This window comes from Leuciscus leuciscus (genome assembly GCF_965113295.1).
Source record: "Leuciscus leuciscus genome assembly, chromosome: 1".
In the NCBI taxonomy this organism is placed as follows: Eukaryota; Metazoa; Chordata; class Actinopteri; order Cypriniformes; family Leuciscidae; genus Leuciscus; species Leuciscus leuciscus.
In genome coordinates this window covers 31,498,893-31,519,472 of record NC_138725.1, presented here as the reverse complement: position 1 = coordinate 31,519,472, position 20,580 = coordinate 31,498,893, and the positions used below count along the sequence as shown (strand labels likewise).

At 45.8% G+C, this 20,580-nt stretch overlaps 1 protein-coding gene across 1 annotated transcript in view; it reads right to left on the bottom strand.

Moving 5' to 3' along the window:
* Window positions 1-9,113: 9,113 nt before the first annotated feature.
* The window catches only part of LOC309495135 (uncharacterized protein), a gene marked incomplete at its 5' end in the record, with an annotated part of 23,611 nt that continues 12,144 nt past the window's right edge, over window positions 9,114-20,580 (bottom strand). Inside the window, 3 exons of the mRNA XM_082164729.1 lie at window positions 9,114-9,792; window positions 10,138-11,031; window positions 11,104-11,377. Of these exons, the coding sequence (XP_082020855.1) occupies window positions 9,436-9,792; window positions 10,138-11,031; window positions 11,104-11,377 (1,525 nt within the window). The 3' untranslated portion in view covers window positions 9,114-9,435. The remainder of the gene's footprint in view (window positions 9,793-10,137; window positions 11,032-11,103; window positions 11,378-20,580) is intronic.

The following is a 20,580-nucleotide window of genomic DNA, read 5'->3' as shown; positions in this document are numbered from 1 at the left end:
GTAGCCGACAGCGAACAAACAGCGCTACAGAGCGCGTTTCGTCACTAACTTGAATGAGAAGCAGCAGAAAAAGACGCAGCAGAATACTCAGGTTGTCCCTGACGCGGCAAACGTGGAAAAAAACATGCTGTCTGAACGACGACTCAGACATCGTAACGTTAGCTATTTCCCCTTACCTAGCTGCTTTGATGCTCTTATCCATAGCTCTTATCTTATACTAACTAGCATGGAAACAGGCTATGGTAAAGCCAGTGAATAAAAGACTAACACAATGATGAACAAGTAAAAATAACAATCGCAATAACATGATGTTTTACTGAATAATTAAGTAAATATAATTTAATATAAAATATAATATAAAGAAACCTCTCTGCTGACTCAGACTCAGACCGTCAGACGACATCTTCCGATCCTACGTCGGCCGCTGTAGCTTCTCATTCGAGTTTGAAATTTGAGGGATACGCAGTGAGTAACTGACTGTCTGCAATTCGCAAATCTCACCACTAGATGCCGCTAAAAATCACACACTGCACCTTTAAAAAGCATTATCAAATGCTAAAGAAAACAAATACGTTTTAAGCGCACTCTGAAAAACACCCAATGAAGGACAAGTTTTTACAGACAGAGGAAGGTCATTCCAGAGCCTAGGAGCTGCAACAGAGAATGCCCGATCACCTTTACATTTTAAACGGGATCGCGGAACCATGAGAAGCAATTGATAATTTGAGCGCAGAGATCTACTGGATTGACAGCGGCTGATTAAATCAGTAACATACTCAGGTGCTAGGCCATGCAGACACTTAAAAACATACAACAACGCTTTGTATTGAATTCTGTATGGTATAAGTAACCAATGTAGTTTAATTAACACCGGAGTAATGTGCTCTCTCTTCTTAGTACCTGTTAAAATTCTGGCAGCTGAGTTCTGAACGAGTTGCAAACGGGAGAGAGAAGCCTGACTCACACCCAAATACAACACATTACAATAATCCAAAGGGGATGACACAAAGGCATGAACAACTTTCTCCATATCGTCAAAAGAAAGGATAGATTTCAATTTAGATATTGATCTAAGATGGAAGAAACTATTCTTAACGACAGCATTGATTTGCCGGTCAAATTTAAGCTCAGAGTCAAAAATGACACCAAGGTTCCTCACTCTGGACAGTTTTTTCCCAGAAAACAACACCAGGCAGTCATCATCCACACACCACTTATTTCCAAATAAAATCATCTCGGTCTTATCCTCATTTAATTGGAGAAAGTTATTCGCAAGCCAACACTTAACTTCGGCCAAACATGCCTGAAGAGACTGAATGGCACCATTATGCCCATGTTTCAGTGGTAAATAAATTTGAGAATCATCCGCATAGAGATGATACTGAATCCCAAATTTCTCAAAAATCAAACCTAAAGGAAGCATATAAAGGGAAAATAAAATTGGTACCAGTATAGAGCCCTGTGGAACCCCACACACGAGAGGTGCAACGCAAGAAAAATAATCCCCTAGTAGATTGACTGAAAAAGTCCTATCCTTCAAATAGGAAGAGAGCCATTTCAGGGCTAAGCCCTGAATACCAACCTGATCCCTAAGACGATCAATGAGAATATTATGATCAACTGTATCAAATGCCGCTGTAAGATCTAACAAAAGCAGAACAACATGGTTTCCAGAATCAACTCCTCGTAGGATATCATTAGAGACCCTCAAAAGAGCAGATTCTGTACTATGACCAGCTCTAAAACCTGACTGGAATCTATCGGAAATGTTATTCCTCGTTTAAAAAGTCATTAAGATGTGCATTCACAATTTTTTTCCAGTATCTTAGAAATAAAAGGCAATTTTGAAATTGGACGATAACTACTCAAGTCAAAGGGGTCTAAGCCGTTTTTTTAAAAAAGGGGCTGAATAACCGCATGCTTAAAACTAACCGGAACAACACCAGATGACAAACTAGTATTCATAATAGACAGAATACTTGGGCCAGTTGAATCAAGTACCTTCTTAAATGTCAGTATTATTTATTATATACTCTTGGAACAATGTTGCTTTGTGTTAGGCTACTCTTTATTTTTAAAAGTCGCATGATCATTTTCAGATCTGTGTAGGCTATACAAAATTTTTATATTTTAATGATCTACCTACTTTATAGTGATGTTATCATAAACTAAAACTATATTTAGATTAATTTGGACATAATGCTATAATTATTTATCTGTAGTGATTGATGAAGATGAGTGTCAGTATTGTTTTGTGTTATTGATGTTTTATGATTGTGAGAAATTACAGTATTCTCTTTCAGTAGAGCAGTTTTATAGGCTTTTATCATGTATCCTGACTCAAATAATGTGTTTCTAACAGCAAACACTCAGAATAAAGTGAGATGATCTGCTGATGATCCTGAATGGCTTGTTGAATGAGTGTTGATAGTCTGAGGCTCATCAATATTAACAGATCTGCTGAAAACACTCTTTATTTCATGACAATAGTTCCTGTTTTCACCTCATTTATTATGCTGATGTCTTCAGATCTCCTGTAAATTGACACTTAAAGCTCATTTCATTGGTGTCAGCAGACTGAGGGTATTTGTTGGCTACTATGTACAGTATGTTTATTTCTGTCTTTATGCTTTTAACTGTTTTTCTTACCATTATATTTGGAAATGTTTTAATTATTTATATTATTTTCTTTATTTCTAGATACCTGCATTTTAATTGAAGAAGCAGAATAATGTTAGGATTAGCATTACAAATAATTAATGAATTGTCATTCGGTTTCAGTGATACAATGAATAGATAGACAGGCATAAATGCTTAGAAGTGTCATTTATTATAAAAACAAATTCAGTAATTTATATATTTTTTATTTTGCGCAGATCAGCTCCTCCCACACTGCAATCACATCATCAGTGAAGCTCCTCCCACAGTAGTCACATGGTCAGTGAAGCTCCTCCCACTGTAATTCCTCAATAAATGCTGTAATATTCCCGTCAGTCTACAAGTGAAGACGAGCATCAAAGCATCAGGAAGAGCTGAAATCTGCAAAGACTGAGTTTATTAAAGAGGACAGTGAGAACATGAGTGATCCAGAACCCTGCAGAATGAAACACACTGAAGATCCTGAAGAACAAAGAGGTTGGTGTTTATTCTTCATTCATTCATGATGCTGAAGAACATTCATGTTAGAAACATTCAAGCTCTTCATCACTTTTAGATAAACAGTTAAACTATGAAATGTTACAGAATGTTCTTGTTTTTTTTCAACAAATGGTCAGTAAACGGAGGTTTGAGACATTTTATATTGATTGTCAACATCAGATCAAACTAAATACTATTTTAACTGTTTTATTTGACATTTATTTTATATCTGGTTCCCAATTTGTTACAACGTTACCGGAATTTTTGTCATTTTCAACATAGTTTACACACAAGGAGGGAATAATTTTAGGAATTTTAGGAATAATCAGTAAACACCAAGTTACTGATAACATTGTATTTGTCAAATATCATATAAGTTATTCATAGTTCTAGAGATTCTTCCTACAGTAACTTTAGTAACAGGGTTGATGAATACAGTCAATGCTACAGTTTGAGTAAAAACTGAGACAATGGATTGAGATTATTTTCTTGTCTTCCCATCATGCAGTAGAAAGAGCCCAAATGATGTCACAATTTTTAGAAAAGCTCTGATTTAAAAGGAGGAAAATCATGTCAGGAGTAACAGGGTTGAGTGAAACATGTAGGACACAGATAATGCTAATAACAAATATTAATTTAAAACTAGTTAAAGCTGCAGACACTCTACACTTTCAACATATAACAAATAATAATAATAAAATTAAATAAACAATCCACTCCAATTGAATGCTAAATGTTTGTGTTATTTCTCACAGGGTTATTCACTTGAGCTTGTGTTTCTGGAGGTCCTACTTTCACATGCGCATGAATGGAAGTCAGTGCAAGGAAACGTTTAATGTGAACGCTCATAAATAATTCAAAAGTTTTTAGTAAAATAAATATCAATCTCAAAGTTGGTGTCAACATAGGGCAGTATTTTTATATTTTAATGTTAATATCATTTTAGATAATTGATTTATCATTTAGAGAATTGATAAGTCATTGAATATAAATATATATTTATAATTATATTTATATGAATATACAAATATACAAATATATTTAATAGTTCTTGCTAAAGAAATATGGGATTCGTGCCAATAATGGTTTAAAAATAATAATTGAAAGATAAATTTACCTCATTCATGGAAATTTTTAAGTACATAAAATCAGTTTATAAAAAGGCATCAAATTATCATAATATTTTATAACAGTTGTCTAATTTCAACTACTACATCAGGGTTCACTTTGAACTATTTCAATGTACGGAAAATTAAATTTAATAATTTTTTCTTCGATTTCAGACCTGATGGAAGAGAGCGAGGAGAGTGAAGAACTGAGTGAAGTGGAGGAGGAACATCATGTCAAACCTGGAGAAAAACCTTTGAGTCGCTCAAAGACTAAAAAGACATTTTTAAAGAAAAGAAGAGCCAAGAAATCTTTCACCTGCACTCAGTGTGGGAAGAGTTTAACACGCAAATGTAGTCTTGAGATTCACATGAGAATTCATACAGGCGAGAAGCCGTTCTCATGTGATCAGTGTGAGAAGAGTTTCATAGCCAAACAAAATCTTGAGCGTCACATGATGATCCACACCGGAGAGAAGCCGTTCACATGTGATCAATGCGGCAAATCATTTCTTAGTGTACCAGACCTGAAGACACACCTGACAGTTCATACGAAGGAGAAGCCACATTCATGTTCTGTGTGTGGAAAGAGTTTTTCACAGCTGAAATATTTACATGCACATCGGAAAATTCATACTTGTGTGAGAGAGTACATGTGCTTTGAGTGTGAGAAGACTTTTATATCAGCGAGCAGTTTAAAAAAACACCAGATAATTCACGATGGAGAAAAACCTTACAAGTGTTCACACTGTGACAAGAGATTCAGTCGCTCAGCATATCTGAAAACACATGAGAGGATCCACACCGGAGAAAAACCTTACAAGTGTTCACACTGTGACCAGAGATTCAATTGTTCATCACATCTGAAATCACATGAGAGGATCCACACTGGAGAAAAACCTTACAAGTGTTCACACTGTGACAAGAGATTCAGTCGCTCAGCATATCTGAAAACACATGAGAGGATCCACACCGGAGAAAAACCTTACAAGTGTTCACACTGTGACCAGAGATTCAATTGTTCATCACATCTGAAATCACATGAGAGGATCCACACTGGAGAAAAACCTTACAAGTGTTCACACTGTGACAAGAGATTCAGTCGCTCAGCAGATCTGAAATCACATGAGAGGATCCACACCGGAGAAAAACCTTACAAGTGTTCACACTGTGACCAGAGATTCAATTGTTCATCACATCTGAAATCACATGAGAGGATCCACACTGGAGAAAAACCTTACAAGTGTTCACACTGTGACCAGAGATTCAATTGTTCATCACATCTGAAATCACATGAGAGGATCCACACCGGAGAAAAACCTTACAAGTGTTCAGACTGTGACAAGAGATTCAGTCAGTCATCAACTCTGAAAACACATGGGAGGATCCACACTGGAGAGAAGCCGCACACGTGTGATCAGTGTGGAAAGAGTTTTGTTTCTAAAGGTGACCTGAAACTACACATGAGGATCCACACTGGAGAGAAGCCACATGCATGCCATCAATGTGGAAACAGTTTCACAGACAAAGGATGTCTTAAGAGACACATGATGATCCACACTGGAGAGAAGCTGTTCACATGTGATCAATGTGGAAAAACATTTTGTAGGGCATCAGTCCTGAAGACACACCTGACAGTTCATACGAAGGAGAAGCCACATTCATGTTCTGTGTGTGGAAAGAGTTTTTCACTGCTGCTATATTTACATAGACATGAGAAAATTCATGCTGGTGTGAGAGAGTACATGTGCTTTGAGTGTGAGAAGACTTTTACTACAGCACAATGTTTAAAACTGCACCAGAGGATTCACACAGGAGAAAAACCTTACAAGTGTTCACACTGTGACAAGAGATTCAGTCAGTTATCAAATCTGAAAACACATGAGAGGATCCACACTGGAGAAAAACCTTACAAGTGTTCACACTGTGACAAGCAATTCAGTCAGTCAGCAAGACTGAAAACCCATGAGAGGATCCACAGCGGAGAGAAGCTGCAATCGTGAGATCAGTGTGGAACAAGTTTCTCTTTTAAAACTCACCTGAAGATACACCTGAAGATCCATGCAGTGGAGAAACCACATCACCACAGTCTGAGATCACAGTAAGTTGCTGAGCAACAAAGTCTCTTCTGTGTAAATTAGCCACACATCACCCTATAGCCAAATCTCTCCTCTCCACCTATGCACAGGACACTTTGTTCATTGATTGATATTTAATTTGTTAGTTCAGATCAATGCAAAAAACAACAACAAACAAAAAGACAAATTCGCTCTCTGGCAGCAGGTGGCGCTCATGACAGAGTAAATGGCCACATTTTGTGAATTTTTTTTTGTCATCCTAGGAGTATATGACATTCTTCTTTCAGACAAATACAATCAGAGTTATATTACACAATGTCCTTGCTTGAAGACTAAAACTTTACTGTTTAATGCAAATTTTTTTTGTATTATTTTTCTTTATTCATTTTCTTCATAATTTCATAATGTTTTTTGTGAAGTCAGACTATGTTTGTGCATGTGTGCTGAGCAATGAGCTGGTAGAGTTATATTTTGCTTAGAGGTATGCAATGTTCACTTAGCAGAGATGTTACAATGATGATACTTCAAATTCGTACAGTTGGCATGCTCTTTGCAAGGAGAATGAATGTTTAAACTGATGCAAATGTACCATTTGTATAATACAACTGTATACACCACTAATGTATACACTGAAGAAATAGTTTCTTAATGTGGATAGTGGATTGTACCATGTGCATTAGGTATACATTCTATCTTTAAACATAAGCAACATGTTTTGCTACCTTACAAGGAAGTTGCAAGTCTCTCTGTGATGTATATAAGCTCAATCTTACTGTGCCACCTCAGAGAAACATAAAGGCATGAGGGGTGAGAGGAAGGAGAAACATTGAGATGAGGGGTGAGAGGAAGGAGAAACACAGAACCATTTACAACTGGCATGATGGGGTGAGAAGATAGAGAAATGGGGAACAGAGAAATCTGGAATGAAGACCTCCTCACCTATAGCCTTATTATTAAATGCCTGTTTCTCTCTGTCTGACATGACACATGTTTAAATAATAAATCTCTTGGCAAAAGTAACTGATGTAGCTTCCATGATTCAACAATACTGGGAAGCATGATTTTCAAATCTGCATTGCTCTTCCAAGCTTTATAATGGGAGTGAATTTCAGTTTCTGTTTTGAAGTCCATAAAAGTGCATCTATCCATGATAAAAGTTCTCCTCACGGCTTCGGGGGGTTAAGAAACAACACACTTTACACAACCAGCAGAAAGAGAGCAGCTGGAATAAAGATATTTAATTTAATTTTTGTGTGATTATGTTGATGTTTTGTCGTAAACATTATTTGGCGCGTCTTCGATCGTACTGTTGGCGGCCTATGACATCACCGTTCGCTCTAGTGATGGGTAGTCCGTTTCTTTTCCGCGAACCGGTTCTTTCGGACAGTTCATTTCAATGAACCGGTTCAAAAATCCGGTTCACCAGTTCTTTTACGTCCTCACGTAATGACGTCAATTCTATCATCCCGGCGGATTAAAATACATTCAAATAAAGGCATTTGTAATCATAACTTCAGTTAAATAATATGGAAGTTTATGTGTAGCAATATTCAATTTGAAATGTAATATGTAAAATGGCAATGCATTTCTGATTAAAATTTTTAATTTCCCCATACATTTGTGCAACGTTTGGTGCAAAATGAAAATGAAAATGAAATTATATAATTTACATTTGCCATTTCATACGCTAGTTTTAATATGTAAATTGAATACATTTTAACGCTTTATAGTTGCAAAATTTAAATTAAAATGTATTACAGAAATGATTAGATATGTTTAACATGTTCAAGCAAAAACTGTGGCAAAATTGTCATTTAAATGTAATTTTTTCTTAATTGCATTTACACAGTTAAGACACTTGCGATTGCATTTCCATTAAGTGTCACGCAATGAATGTAGCAAAATTCAATGTGCAATTTGAAAATGCATTCTGAGCCGATCACGTGCCTGTTACCTCGGCAACAGGTAAATATAGGCTTTGGTGTGTATTTAGAGGTGTTGGAAGGAAACAGGGCGGCGGCAGAGCTGATACGAGCGTTAAATTCACTAGCAGATGAAGTGGAGAGCGGACAGAGAAATGGTAGTGTTTCCGAAGATTATAACGCGTCTGCAGGTGATAGAACCAGTACGATGTTGGACCGTCTGGGTCTGGGAGAGCGTTCTGCCTATCAAGTGTCGTCGACACCCATGTCAACATTGCTGCGCTGCTGTTGTCTGATGCTGGACTGTGTTGATGGTTTCGTTTTGTATAAAATATTGTCATTGTCTGATACATGCTTATCTTTATTCTTATTAGCCTACTATTAACTGTAATACCCAATAATGTTGGAGATCCTATAGTTTTTCCTTACAAATGCATAGGCCTATCGGTCTTTGTCAGACACGTGGTTTTGTTGTGTGTGACGTCACCGCGGCGCCATTTTTGAGGTATCGCTACAGTCGGCATCTAGTCATAGTTGGGGGCGTGGCGAGGGTGGAGTCGGAGTCGGCGTGGGGGAAAACACTGCGAACATCGTGTGTATTTGAATGATAAAAATGTGATATTGCGAGTCATTGACGCCTGCCGACCGGCAACGGTACATTGTAAAATTAACTGCAATAGGTTATGATAGCCCTTATTTAATTAAAAACTGGGTCAATGATCCAACCAAATGGCCGGAGGTGTCGTTTCCAGACATATTTTGTGATCTGGTTGAATCTCCAGGACATCGCGGTAGCTGTACCGGTAACATTAGCCTATAACTCAATCAACTTATGTTGCATACTATAACTCCATAAAACCTTGTGTCACGGAACACTAAACGAGAGACGAGGATTCAAGTGCAGAGGAGATTTAATAAACAAACACAAACAAAGTACAAAAACTCAGAACTCAGATATCCAACAGACAGGAACATCAAGGACAGGTAACTCGGACAACGAACCAGCACAAGACTACAAACACAAGGAGGCTAAATAGGGGAACAAACAAGGAGGGTAACGAGACAGACAGGTGGGACAAATTAACCAATAATCAGATAACAAGATGGGAGGGGCTAGACAATAGACACGAGCACATGGCCCAAAATAACAAAACACCCATGTGCAGCACAAGACAGGACAGGCATGTGACATTACCCCCTCCCTACGGAGCGGCTACCAGACGCTCCATAAGACCAGGGCGGGACGGGGGGGACAGACCAGGGCGGGAAAAGGGGAATGGACCGTTCAGAAGGCCAGGGAGGCACACAAAGTTCGGGAGGCCAGGGCGGAGACTTTCCCTCGGGAGGCCAGGGCGGAGACTTTCCCTCGGGCGGCCAGGGCGGAGACTTTCCCTCGGGCGGCCAGGGCGGAGACTTTCCCTCGGGCGGCCACGACTCAGGCACTGGAACTGGCACCACCGACTCAGGCACTGGAACTGGCACCACCGACTCAGGCACTGGAACTGGCACCACCGACTCAGGCACTGGCACTGGAACTGGCACCACCGACTCAGGCACTGGAACTGGCACCACCGACTCAGGCACTGGAACTGGCACCACCGACTCAGGCACTGGAACTGGCACCACCGACCCAGGCACTGGAACTGGCACCACCGACCCAGGCACTGGAACTGGCACCACCGACCCAGGCACTGGAACTGGCACCACCGACCCAGGCACTGGAACTGGCACCACCGACCCAGGCACTGGAACTGGCACCACCGACCCAGGCACTGGAACTGGCACCACCGACCCAGGCACTGGAACTGGCACCACCGACCCAGGCACTGGAACTGGCACCACCGACCCAGGCACTGGAACTGGCACCACCGACCCAGGCACTGGAACAGGCACCAACGACCCAGGCACTGGAACAGGCACCACCGGCTCAGGAACAGACACCACCGGCTCAGGCTCAGGCTCAGGAACTGGAACAGACACCACCGGCCCAGGAACTGGAACAGACACCACCGGCTCAGGAACAGACACCACCGGCTCAGGCTCAGGAACAGACACCACCGGCTCAGGCTCAGGAACTGGAACAGACACCACCGGCCCAGGAGCTGGAACAGACACCACCGGCCCAGGAGCTGGAACAGTCACCACCGGCCCAGGAGCTGGAACAGTCACCACCGGCCCAGGCTCAGGAACAGACACCACCGGCTCAGGCTCAGGAACAGACACCACCGGCTCATGCTCAGGAACAGACACCACCGGCTCAGGCTCAGGAACAGACACCACCGGCTCAGGCTCAGGAACAGACACAGGCTCGACGGCGGCCATCTTGTCAGGGGAAACAGGCTCGGCAGGCGTGACGTGAACAAGCTCGGCGGCCATCTTGTCCGAAGACACAGGATCAGCAGGCGTGACGTGAACAGGCTCGGCGGCGGCCATCTTGTCCGAAGACACAGGCTCGGCAGGCATGACGTGAACAGGCTCGGCGGCGGCCATCTTGTCTGAAGACCCAGGCTCGGCAGGTGTGACGTGAACACTCTCGGCGGCGGCCATCTTGTCCGAAGACACAGGCTCGGCAGGCATGACGTGAACAGGCTCGGCGGTGGCCATCTTGTTCGAAGACACAGGCTCAAGAACAGTCTCTGGATCGGCAGACGTCCTGTGCTTCCTCCACGCCTGCAGTACCGCCACTGCATAAAAAAGGAAGACCACTCTCTTGGCCGTGGCAGGACTGATGGTGGGCGACTCCGAGACGATCTCAGGGATGACAGCGGGCTGCTCGAAGGGGACGGCCTCCGGGACGACAGCGGGCTGCTCGGAGGGGACGGCAGCGGGCTGCTCGGAGGGGACGGTCTCCGGGACGACAGCGGGCTGCTCGGAGGGGACGGCCTCCGGGACGACAGCGGGCTGCTCGGAGGGGACGGCCTCCGGGACGACAGCGGGCTGCTCGGAGGGGACGGCCTCCGGGACGACAGTGGGCTGCTCGGAGGGGACGGCCTCCGGGTCATTGGGGAGGCAGGAAGTCTTCCTCCTCCTCCGCCTCCGGACCACCAGACTCGAGACCACCAGAACTGGGACCACCGGACTCGGGATCACCGGACCACCGGACTCGAGACCACCGGAACTGGGACCACCGGAACTGGGACCACCGGACTCGGGAGCACCGAAACAGGAATGGAGGAAGTCTTCCTTCTCCTCCTCCGTTTCGGGGTCACCGGAACTGGGACCACCGGAACTGGGACCACCAGAATTGGGACCACCGGAACAGTCACGGAGGGGTTCTTCCTTCCTCTTCTCCGTTTCGGGACCAGCGGTGAAGGCTTGCCTTTCTGCTGACCGCCATCTGCCATGGTCCTCTCCTCCTCCATAGTCCTTTGAACACACCTGGCGAAGTATTCAAACAAGGAAATTGAAGACCCCTTATCCTCGCCAGAAAAAATTTCACTCCGCTGAATCCACATATTTGGCTGGTTCGTTCTGTCACGGAACACTAAACGAGAGACGAGGATTCAAGTGCAGAGGAGATTTAATAAACAAACACAAACAAAGTACAAAAACTCAGAACTCAGATATCCAACAGACAGGAACATCAAAGACAGGTAACTCGGACAACGAACCAGCACAAGACTACAAACACTAGGAGGCTAAATAGGGGAACAAACAAGGAGGGTAACGAGACAGACAGGTGGGACAAATTAACCAATAATCAGATAACAAGATGGGAGGGGCTAGACAATAGACACGAGCACATGGCCCAAAATAACAAAACACCCATGTGCAGCACAAGACAGGACAGGCATGTGACACCTTGTCACTTACCAATTGTACGTATGCTTCACTCCAAACTATTAATCCTTTTGTAAAACGGTGATCACTTAAGAACTTATATTGTCCTCTAGTAACTCACAGACTGCAGTCTACTCCTTAGGTTCACGGCTCGCGTCATGAGCCTTCAGCTGATAACGCTAATGTGAATGAGACATCCCTTATGAAAAACAACTATAGGAATCTTGTAGTATTTTGGGACAAAATATTATAGTAATCCTATAGGAATACTATAGTATTTTGGGACATACTATAGAAGTACTATAGAGGTATTACAGAACATCACAGAAGTATTATACACTACTATAGAAATCTTATATGATTACTATAGTTCTTTTTCGTAAGGGATGTAGACAAAACTAGCCCACCACTGCCTAATACGAGTTTAACACCCACTACTATATCACACAGGGATCTACTCACACAGTAATATTAAAAAATTGTCCTCATTTCCGGTTCTGTGTGTTTATTAGGAAGGATGTAGAACATCAATTCATAATTTGTTTGTTTATTGGCGGTACAGAAAACGACACAGCAACTCTTCAGCATGATTGCCCCGTGTATTTCAATGAGCGCCAAGGCAATGTTTTCCCCCACGGGCTAAATTCACATCACGTGACGGGGCGTTCCCGGGGGCGTTCCCAGACCAACCGTCTGTATCTATTGACTGAAACAACCGCGATTACAAGAATAGAAGTAAATAATAGTATAAAGTTTAAAAGTTAATTCATGTTAATTCATGTAATGATTACTTGCATTCACAAATATATAAACTATATAATAAATATATAATATTCTGTTCATGTGCATCACTGATTTGCAGTTATCAATATTGTAATTGTCAAAATATGCAAGTATTGTTTTCATACTTCATTTAGCTGTCAAAGTGAATAACATAAAAACAAATTTATGAAAAATGTTGTCATACATGTTTTATTGTTAATGCAAGGTTGGTCAAGCAGGATCAAGCATCAGCACATTGCAGAGGTGGGAGTAAGTCACACATGTGCAAGTCACAAGCAAGTCTCAAGTCTTAACCTTCAAGTCTCAAGCAAGTCCGAGTCAATTTTGTGAAAAGCAAGTCAAGTCTAGTCAAGTCACTGCTTTATGTCAAGCAAGTCAAGTCAAGTCGTAGCTTGGGTCACAAGTCACTGGCAAGTCATACAAACGTTTGATGATTTCACTGAATTTACCATGGACTATTGGTTTTATTTGCAACATTTTTTTTAAATATGCATTTCCACATACAGCTGAGTGGTTACTACAATAAAAAAATTAAAAAAATACAAATTTCAAACTACATAGCCTAAAATGTAAATGTAACTGAAATTAGGCCAACATTAAAGCATGAAAAATAAATATGCCTCAAACATTGCAGAAGACCATTAAAAGGTATTAAACAATTCACAATTCAAGTATAATGGTTCCTATGCCACCAAATGGCATTCTTCAAACTGGCATCCCCTTTATGGAACATGAACACATCCCAACAAAAGAATAACAAGAAAAAAACAGTAATAATTGAATTGACACAAAACGTACTCGGTTACTAACGTAACCTCGGTTCTCTCTAGAAGAGGGAACGAGTACTGCGTAAGATATCTTACGCTAGGGGAAAATCCTTTTCCGCGAGATATTGAAGCCAAAAATTATCCTTAATTTTGTAATAATGCAAAACGCGTTGCAGCAGCAATGCAGACATAGGCGAGACAGCTCGCGCGCCTATTGGCTGCTCTGCGGCAACTGCAGCAGCCTATCGAGCGAGGCCTGGCGTGACGTCAGACCCAATCAGGGCACTTCGCGCCCGCTGCGTCACGTCCCGCCGAAATGGGCGTGGTCTAGGCCTATAAATATCGCTCGCAGGCAGCTATTATCTGGTTTTTCATCATCGAAGCAACCAGAGCGTGTGCATGCACGGCAAGATACGCAGTACTCGTTCCCTCTTCTAGAGAGAACCGAGGTTACGTTAGTAACCGAGTACGTTCTCTTACGAGAGGTCTCTCGTACTGCGTAAGATATCTTACGCTAGGGGACCCAATGTAAAACGCCGTGCATGCTGAGATCTGACACCAAAGACCCAAGGGCGAAAGCCCGGGGTACATATAGTGCACAATCACTCAGGGAACTCACAGGGAGTCCGGGAAGAGGGAGGGGTGCAGCCTCACTTTTCCACATAAAGTAGCGTCGATGGGACGCGAATTTCATCATACAGACAGGGCGGGGTACGGCCTGAACTGATGGGGAAAATGTGGGTCTTACACAGTTTGCCCAGCTTTATACTGTCGAACATTGAGCTGTGCTCAGCAGACGCAGCATTCTGAGCTGATCGCATCAGGTCAGATAATACTGGTAGTTTAGACCGACAGCAGCCTGGCCTGCAGGGCGGGAACCTCTAGGTTATAAAACCTTATAAATGTAGACGGGGAGGCCCAGCCTGCCGCCATACAAATATCTTGCAAGGCAATCCCACTTGACCAGGCCCACGAAGAGGCCATGCCTCTCGTGGAGTGCGCTCTGACACCCAAAGGGCACTGCATGCCCTTGGAGGCGTATGCCAGCGCTACAGCATCAACTATCCATCTGGATAGGCTCTGTTTCGACGCGGCTAGTCCCTTAGAACGTCCGCTAAACGAAACAAAGAGCTGCTCCGTCTGTCTGAAAACAGACGAGCGAGACACATAAGCTCGTAATGCCCTGACTGGGCAAAGGAGGCTCGCGTCTCTTTCCTCATCAGGGACCGGTAGGGCTGACAGGGAGATAACCTGTGCCCTAAACGGTGTGTTGAGGGATTTTGGAACATAACCGTGCTTAGGTTTGAGTATAACTTTTGAGTCATTGGGCCCAAACTCCATGCACGACGCGCTCACAGAGAGCGCGTGCAGATCCCCTATGCGCTTCACTGAAGCGAGAGCCAGCAAAAACACCGTCTTGAAAGACAGGTGTTTCAAATCGATTGACTGTAAAGGCTCAAATGGCGCACCTTTCATGGCTTCCAGAACCGTAGAAAGGTCCCATACGGGGACTGAGGGAGGTCTGGGAGGATTCAGTCTCTTAGCTCCTCTAAGGAAGCGGATGACTAAATCGTTCCTTCCTATTGACTGACCAAGCGTTGTTTCTGAGAACGCTGCTATAGCCGCCACATAAACTTTGAGCGTGGAGGGGGCCCTGCCCCCATCCAACAGCTCTAGTAGGAAGGAAAGCACCTCCGTCACATCACAGTTTGTGGGTGACACACCACGGGCTGTGCACCAGCCCGAAAACACTGACCATTTCGAAGAATAGAGTCGTCTTGTAGACGGAGCTCTAGCCTGCGTGATCGTGTTTAATACTCCTTTAGGGAGTCCAACATGTACCCGTTGATGGCCCAGACATGAAGGGACCATAGTTCCGGGTGAGGATGCCAGATCGAGCTGCGGGCCTGTGAGAGGAGATCTCTCCTCATCGGTACTGGCCACGGGGCAGTACTTGCTAACTGCATCACGGCTGGGAACCACGGTTGGTTTTTCCAGAACGGTGCTACCAGCAGTACTGAGCATCCTTCTTCCCTGATCCGTTCTATCACCTGAGGCAGGAGAGAGACGGGGGGAAAAGCATAGAGCGGGCGGCGGGGCCACACATGGGCCAGCGCGCTCCTGCTCTTGGAGAAAAATTCTTGACAGTGAGCGTTTTCTTGAGACGCAAACAGGTCCACTTCCGCTCTGCCGAATTTCTTCCACAGCAGTTGGACTGTCTGTGGGTGTAGAGACCACTCGCCTGCCGGAACATTGTTCCTGGACAGTCTGTCCGGTCCTATATTCAAGATCCCTGGCACGTGCGCTGCTCTGAGCGAGCGCAGGTTGCACTGAGCCCATACCAGGAGGCGTTCTGCCAGCCTGTACAGTTTCTCGGATCTGATGCCGCCCTGGCGATTTATGTAGGACACCACAGACATGTTGTCCGAACGGACCAAGACGTGGTGACCTTTTATTTGGGGACAAAAACGCGTCAGCGCGTTGTCTACTGCCAGCATTTCGAGGCAGTTTATGTGCAGGAGCTTCTCCCGTTCTGACCACTGGCCGAAGAACGGTCTGCCCTCGAGCAGCGCTCCCCATCCCGAGGTGGACGCGTCCGTGGACACCACTTTCACCCTCGAGGAAGTCCCCAGGCTTACACCTGATTGGTACCAGTCGTTCGCTTTCCAGGGTTTCAGAGCTGTAACGCATTTCTGATTGACCCTGAGGCGAAGCAAACCGGGTGCCCACGCTTCGCGTGGGACTCGCGCTTTCAGCCAAAACTGCAGCGGGCGCATGCGGAGCAGACCCAGCTGGAGCACTGACGATGCTGAGGCCATGAGACCTAGCATCTTCTGAAATCTCTTGAGCGGGACAGACGCGCCGCAGTGAAAAGAGTTCGCTGTGCGTCGAATGTCTACCGCGCGCTGTTGTGATAGTCGCGCTATCATGGATAGTGAGTCCAGTTCTGTGCCCAGGAAAGATCTTTTCTGACTGGGTGACAGGGAGCTCTTCGCCCAGTTGACACTCAGACCCAAATCCTCGAGGTGATCGAGTAAAATGGTCGTGTGTTCTATGAGCACTGCGCGAGATTGCGCTAGAATCAGCCAATCGTCCAAATAGTTCAGCACTCGCATGCCTCTCATTCTGAGGGGTGCGAGCGCCGCATCCATGCACTTCGTAAATGTACGGGGTGCTAGGGACAAACCGAACGGCAGGACTGTGTACTGATATGCCTGGCCCTCGAAGGCGAATCTCAAATATCGCCTGTGACGTGACGCTATCTGTATTTGAAAATACGCGTCTTTCAGATCTATTGACACAAACCAATCTCCTTGGCGAATCTGCACAAGGATTTGCCTGGTCGTGAGCATCCTGAACTGTCGCTTCACAAGCACTTTGTTCAGTTGCCTTAGATCTAGTATGGGTCTGAGACCCCCGTCTTTTTTCGGTACCAGGAAGTATCTGCTGTATAGCCCTCCTTCGCTCTGATCTTGAGAGAGAGGCTCTATGGCCCCTTTGCTCAATAGTTTCGTCACTTCGGCTCGAAGTAGATGTGCTACTTCTGTTTTTACCGTGGTCTCGACGCGCGCCACATAGCGGCGAGGGCGTCGGCGAAACTGCAGCGAATAGCCTCTTTCTATAATGTTCAGCACCCACTTCGAAACCCCGGGTAGCCTTGCCCATGCGTCTGCATGGATAGCTAGGGGTTGAATACGAAGCGCGCTCCGCTCGCTCAGCGATGGAGAAGCTTCGGTGTGCTGTAACACAAGCGTGTCGCTCGTGACATTTGAGGCATGGGGCGCGCTGGTGACAGCGGGCAGATTGCCCGCGCTCGACTCCTCTGCGGTGGTTAACCGCGAGGGGGAGGGCTGGGCGGTTCCCGTGGGAACTGTCATGTCTATGTGTGGATGTGGGCGCGGGACAGCGGGCACATTTATCACACCGAAAGCATTGTTCGCTTGCGTGAAGCGAGTGCACGTTGGTTTCGTTTTTACAGAAACCGTGAGACATGCATAACGTGGTGTTAGTGGGCACTGGGTAGTGGGCACGTTCACCATGTTTGAAGCGCAACCGATCTGAGTCGGTTTTATGTGCGCGAGCCCTGTGTGACAGGCTGTGCTTGTGTGTAGGGATGGGCACTGGGCAGTGGGCATTCTTACTACACATGAAACACCATCGGCCGTGGCACCAGAAAATACACTCTTTTGGGGATTTATCTGGGTAGCCGTGAAAACGGCATTTGTGTGCAGGCAAGCGGGTGACAGAACCGACTTGTTGGCTGCAGAAAACACTGGAACAGTCACATTTTCTGGAACTGGACGAGCGAATAGCTTTGGTGTGAGTCCGGCCGCAGCGGGACTGGAACACCGTCGTTTTCCTAGCTGTGCTAGGACGACTTCAGGGCCTCGGGCTTCACCGTGATCCTAGGTCGCGAGCCACGTCCTGCGGGGCGGCGACCGGATGAGCGGGAGCGCGGTCTCGCGCTTCTGGCCTGGCGGCGCTGTGAAGTGGAGGCAGTGGACGGTGGCTGTGGCTGTGAGCTCTGAGCAGACGGTTTCGCACGGCCTGCTGCAGAGCTGGAGCGCTTCGGGAGGAAGTGCTTCATAGCCTGAGACGCTTTCTGTACCTCTGCGAATCTCTCCGCGAAATCCTTGACGGAGGATCCAAAGAGGCCTGTGGCGGAAAGCGGGGCGTCGAGGAACGCGGTGCGTTCAGACTCGGCCATTTCCGAGAGCGTCAGCCAGAGATGTCTCTCAGACACGGTGAGAGAAGCCATAGTCCGTCCAATGGCTTGTGCTGCGGACTTAGTAGCACGAAGAGCGAGGTCCGTGGCACTCCTTAAGTCCGGCACGCAGATCGCGTCAGGTCCTTCCTCATCCAGCTTACGGAGGAGATCGGCCTGGAAGATCTGGAGCGTTGCCATGGTGTGCAACGCTGACGCAGCTTGCCCGGCGGCGGAGAAAGCGCGGTGGAGCAGGCTTGACGTCGTGCGGCAAGCTTTAGAGGGTAGGGCCGGCTTAGCGCGCCGTCCAGCGGAGGGCGGGCATAAGTGGGCCGCTATCGCCTCTTCAACCGGCAGCGAGAGGTATCCTTTGTTCTTGGCATCGTCAACGGCGGAGAATGCCAAAGAAACAGCAGGACGCACTCTAGCAGAATAGGGGGCGCTCCAGGACTTGGCGACTTCTTCGTGTAACTCAGGAAGAAAGGGCGCCGGTCTGGACGCAGGCGAAGCGCGCTCCCCAGGCAGGAAAAATCCATCCAGCCGGTTGTGAGCGGGCTGCTCAGGCGAAGACCACTCGAGGCCGAGGCTCGCCGCGGCCTGTGCGAGTACTCGCATGAGTTCCGTCTCAATGGAAGCTCTCTTGCCTGACGACGTGCGGGCAGGGGGTGCGGGGTCCTCAGAGCCCGCCCAATCCTCACTGCCTGATGCCAGGATAGAGCAGGAATCATCCTCTCCCAGCAGGGCTTCCTCATCCGCGATATCAACGGAAGCGGCGGCAGACGGCGGCCGCTGTCCGTCAGGAAGCGAAACAGAAGAAGCCGGGGAAGCAAGCGGGCGAACCGGCGAGCTTTGGCGGCTGAGGGAGGGTTCCGGGGCCCGCTGGGCACGGCGCTTTTTACGGCGCGACGCCGCGGCGGGCGGGGGAGCAGTCTCGGTGAAGACAGCTAGGCGAGTCCTCAGAGTCGCCATTGCCATCAGCTCGCAGTGAGGGCATCCGCCGTCAGCGAGCGCGAGAGCTGCATGTTCCTCACCCAGGCAGGAAACGCAGATCACGTGGCGGTCCCCGTCGCTGAGTGTGGCTCTGCACGAGCCGCAGGAAGGCATCTTTAAAAAGACGCTAGCTCTTTTAGAATGTGTGTCGCGGCGGCGACACACACACACAGAAATACAGTGTAATAAAAGAGAAGGATATAAGCGCCGGAAAGCGCAGCAGGAAGGCAGGAAGGCGGCGCGGCCAGCGACTTCAGTGACTCGTCCCGCTGAAGGTGCTCTCTCTCGACGGCGCGGCTTCTAATCCAGCTCCAGCGATGCGTGTGCTTCGCTTGAAGGATGAAAAATCAGATAATAGCTGCCTGCGAGCGATATTTATAGGCCTAGACCACGCCCATTTCGGCGGGACGTGACGCAGCGGGCGCGAAGTGCCCTGATTGGGTCTGACGTCACGCCAGGCCTCGCTCGATAGGCTGCTGCAGTTGCCGCAGAGCAGCCAATAGGCGCGCGAGCTGTCTCGCCTATGTCTGCATTGCTGCTGCAACGCGTTTTGCATTATTACAAAATTAAGGATAATTTTTGGCTTCAATATCTCGCGGAAAAGGATTTTCCCCTAGCGTAAGATATCTTACGCAGTACGAGAGACCTCTCGTAAGAGAACTTACACCTGTCAATCAGGTGGATTGACTATTGTACATTATTAATCTGTGTGAGTGAGTGATTTATTAATATTTGTGAATGAATGTGTGTGCATGTGTATGTGTGAAAAGTGTATTGTTTGCATGTCCATGGTTGTGTTTGACTGTGTGTGTGTGTGTGTGTGAGAGAGAGAGAGAGAGAGAGAGAGAGAGAGAGGTGATTTGATTGATTGTGATTGATTCATTAATATTTGTGAGTGAATGTGTGTGCGTGTGTATGAGTGAAGAGTGTATTGTTTGTTTGCATGTGTGCATGGTTGTGCTTGCAAGTTTGAATTTTTGTTTTGTGTATTTGTATGGTTCGGTTCGAAAGTCTGTATGTTTTTTTTCTTTGTGTGTAGGTGTCTTTTTACAATCTTTTAGTGGTATTAACTAGCGATTTCTTTTTACTTACTCTATGCCCTATATACTAGCGTTATAAGCTAAACAGTTTTTAGAGATAAAACTCTTTACATTCGATTATCATGAAAACAAATCCCAGAGAACGGTAGACTGTACCAATGCATTATTATTATTAAATTACAGTTACATTTTTTTAATATTTCTTTTAACATTCAAGTCAACCCTGGGATAGCAGACTATATTGGTAGCATATAACTAGACAGTACAAAGG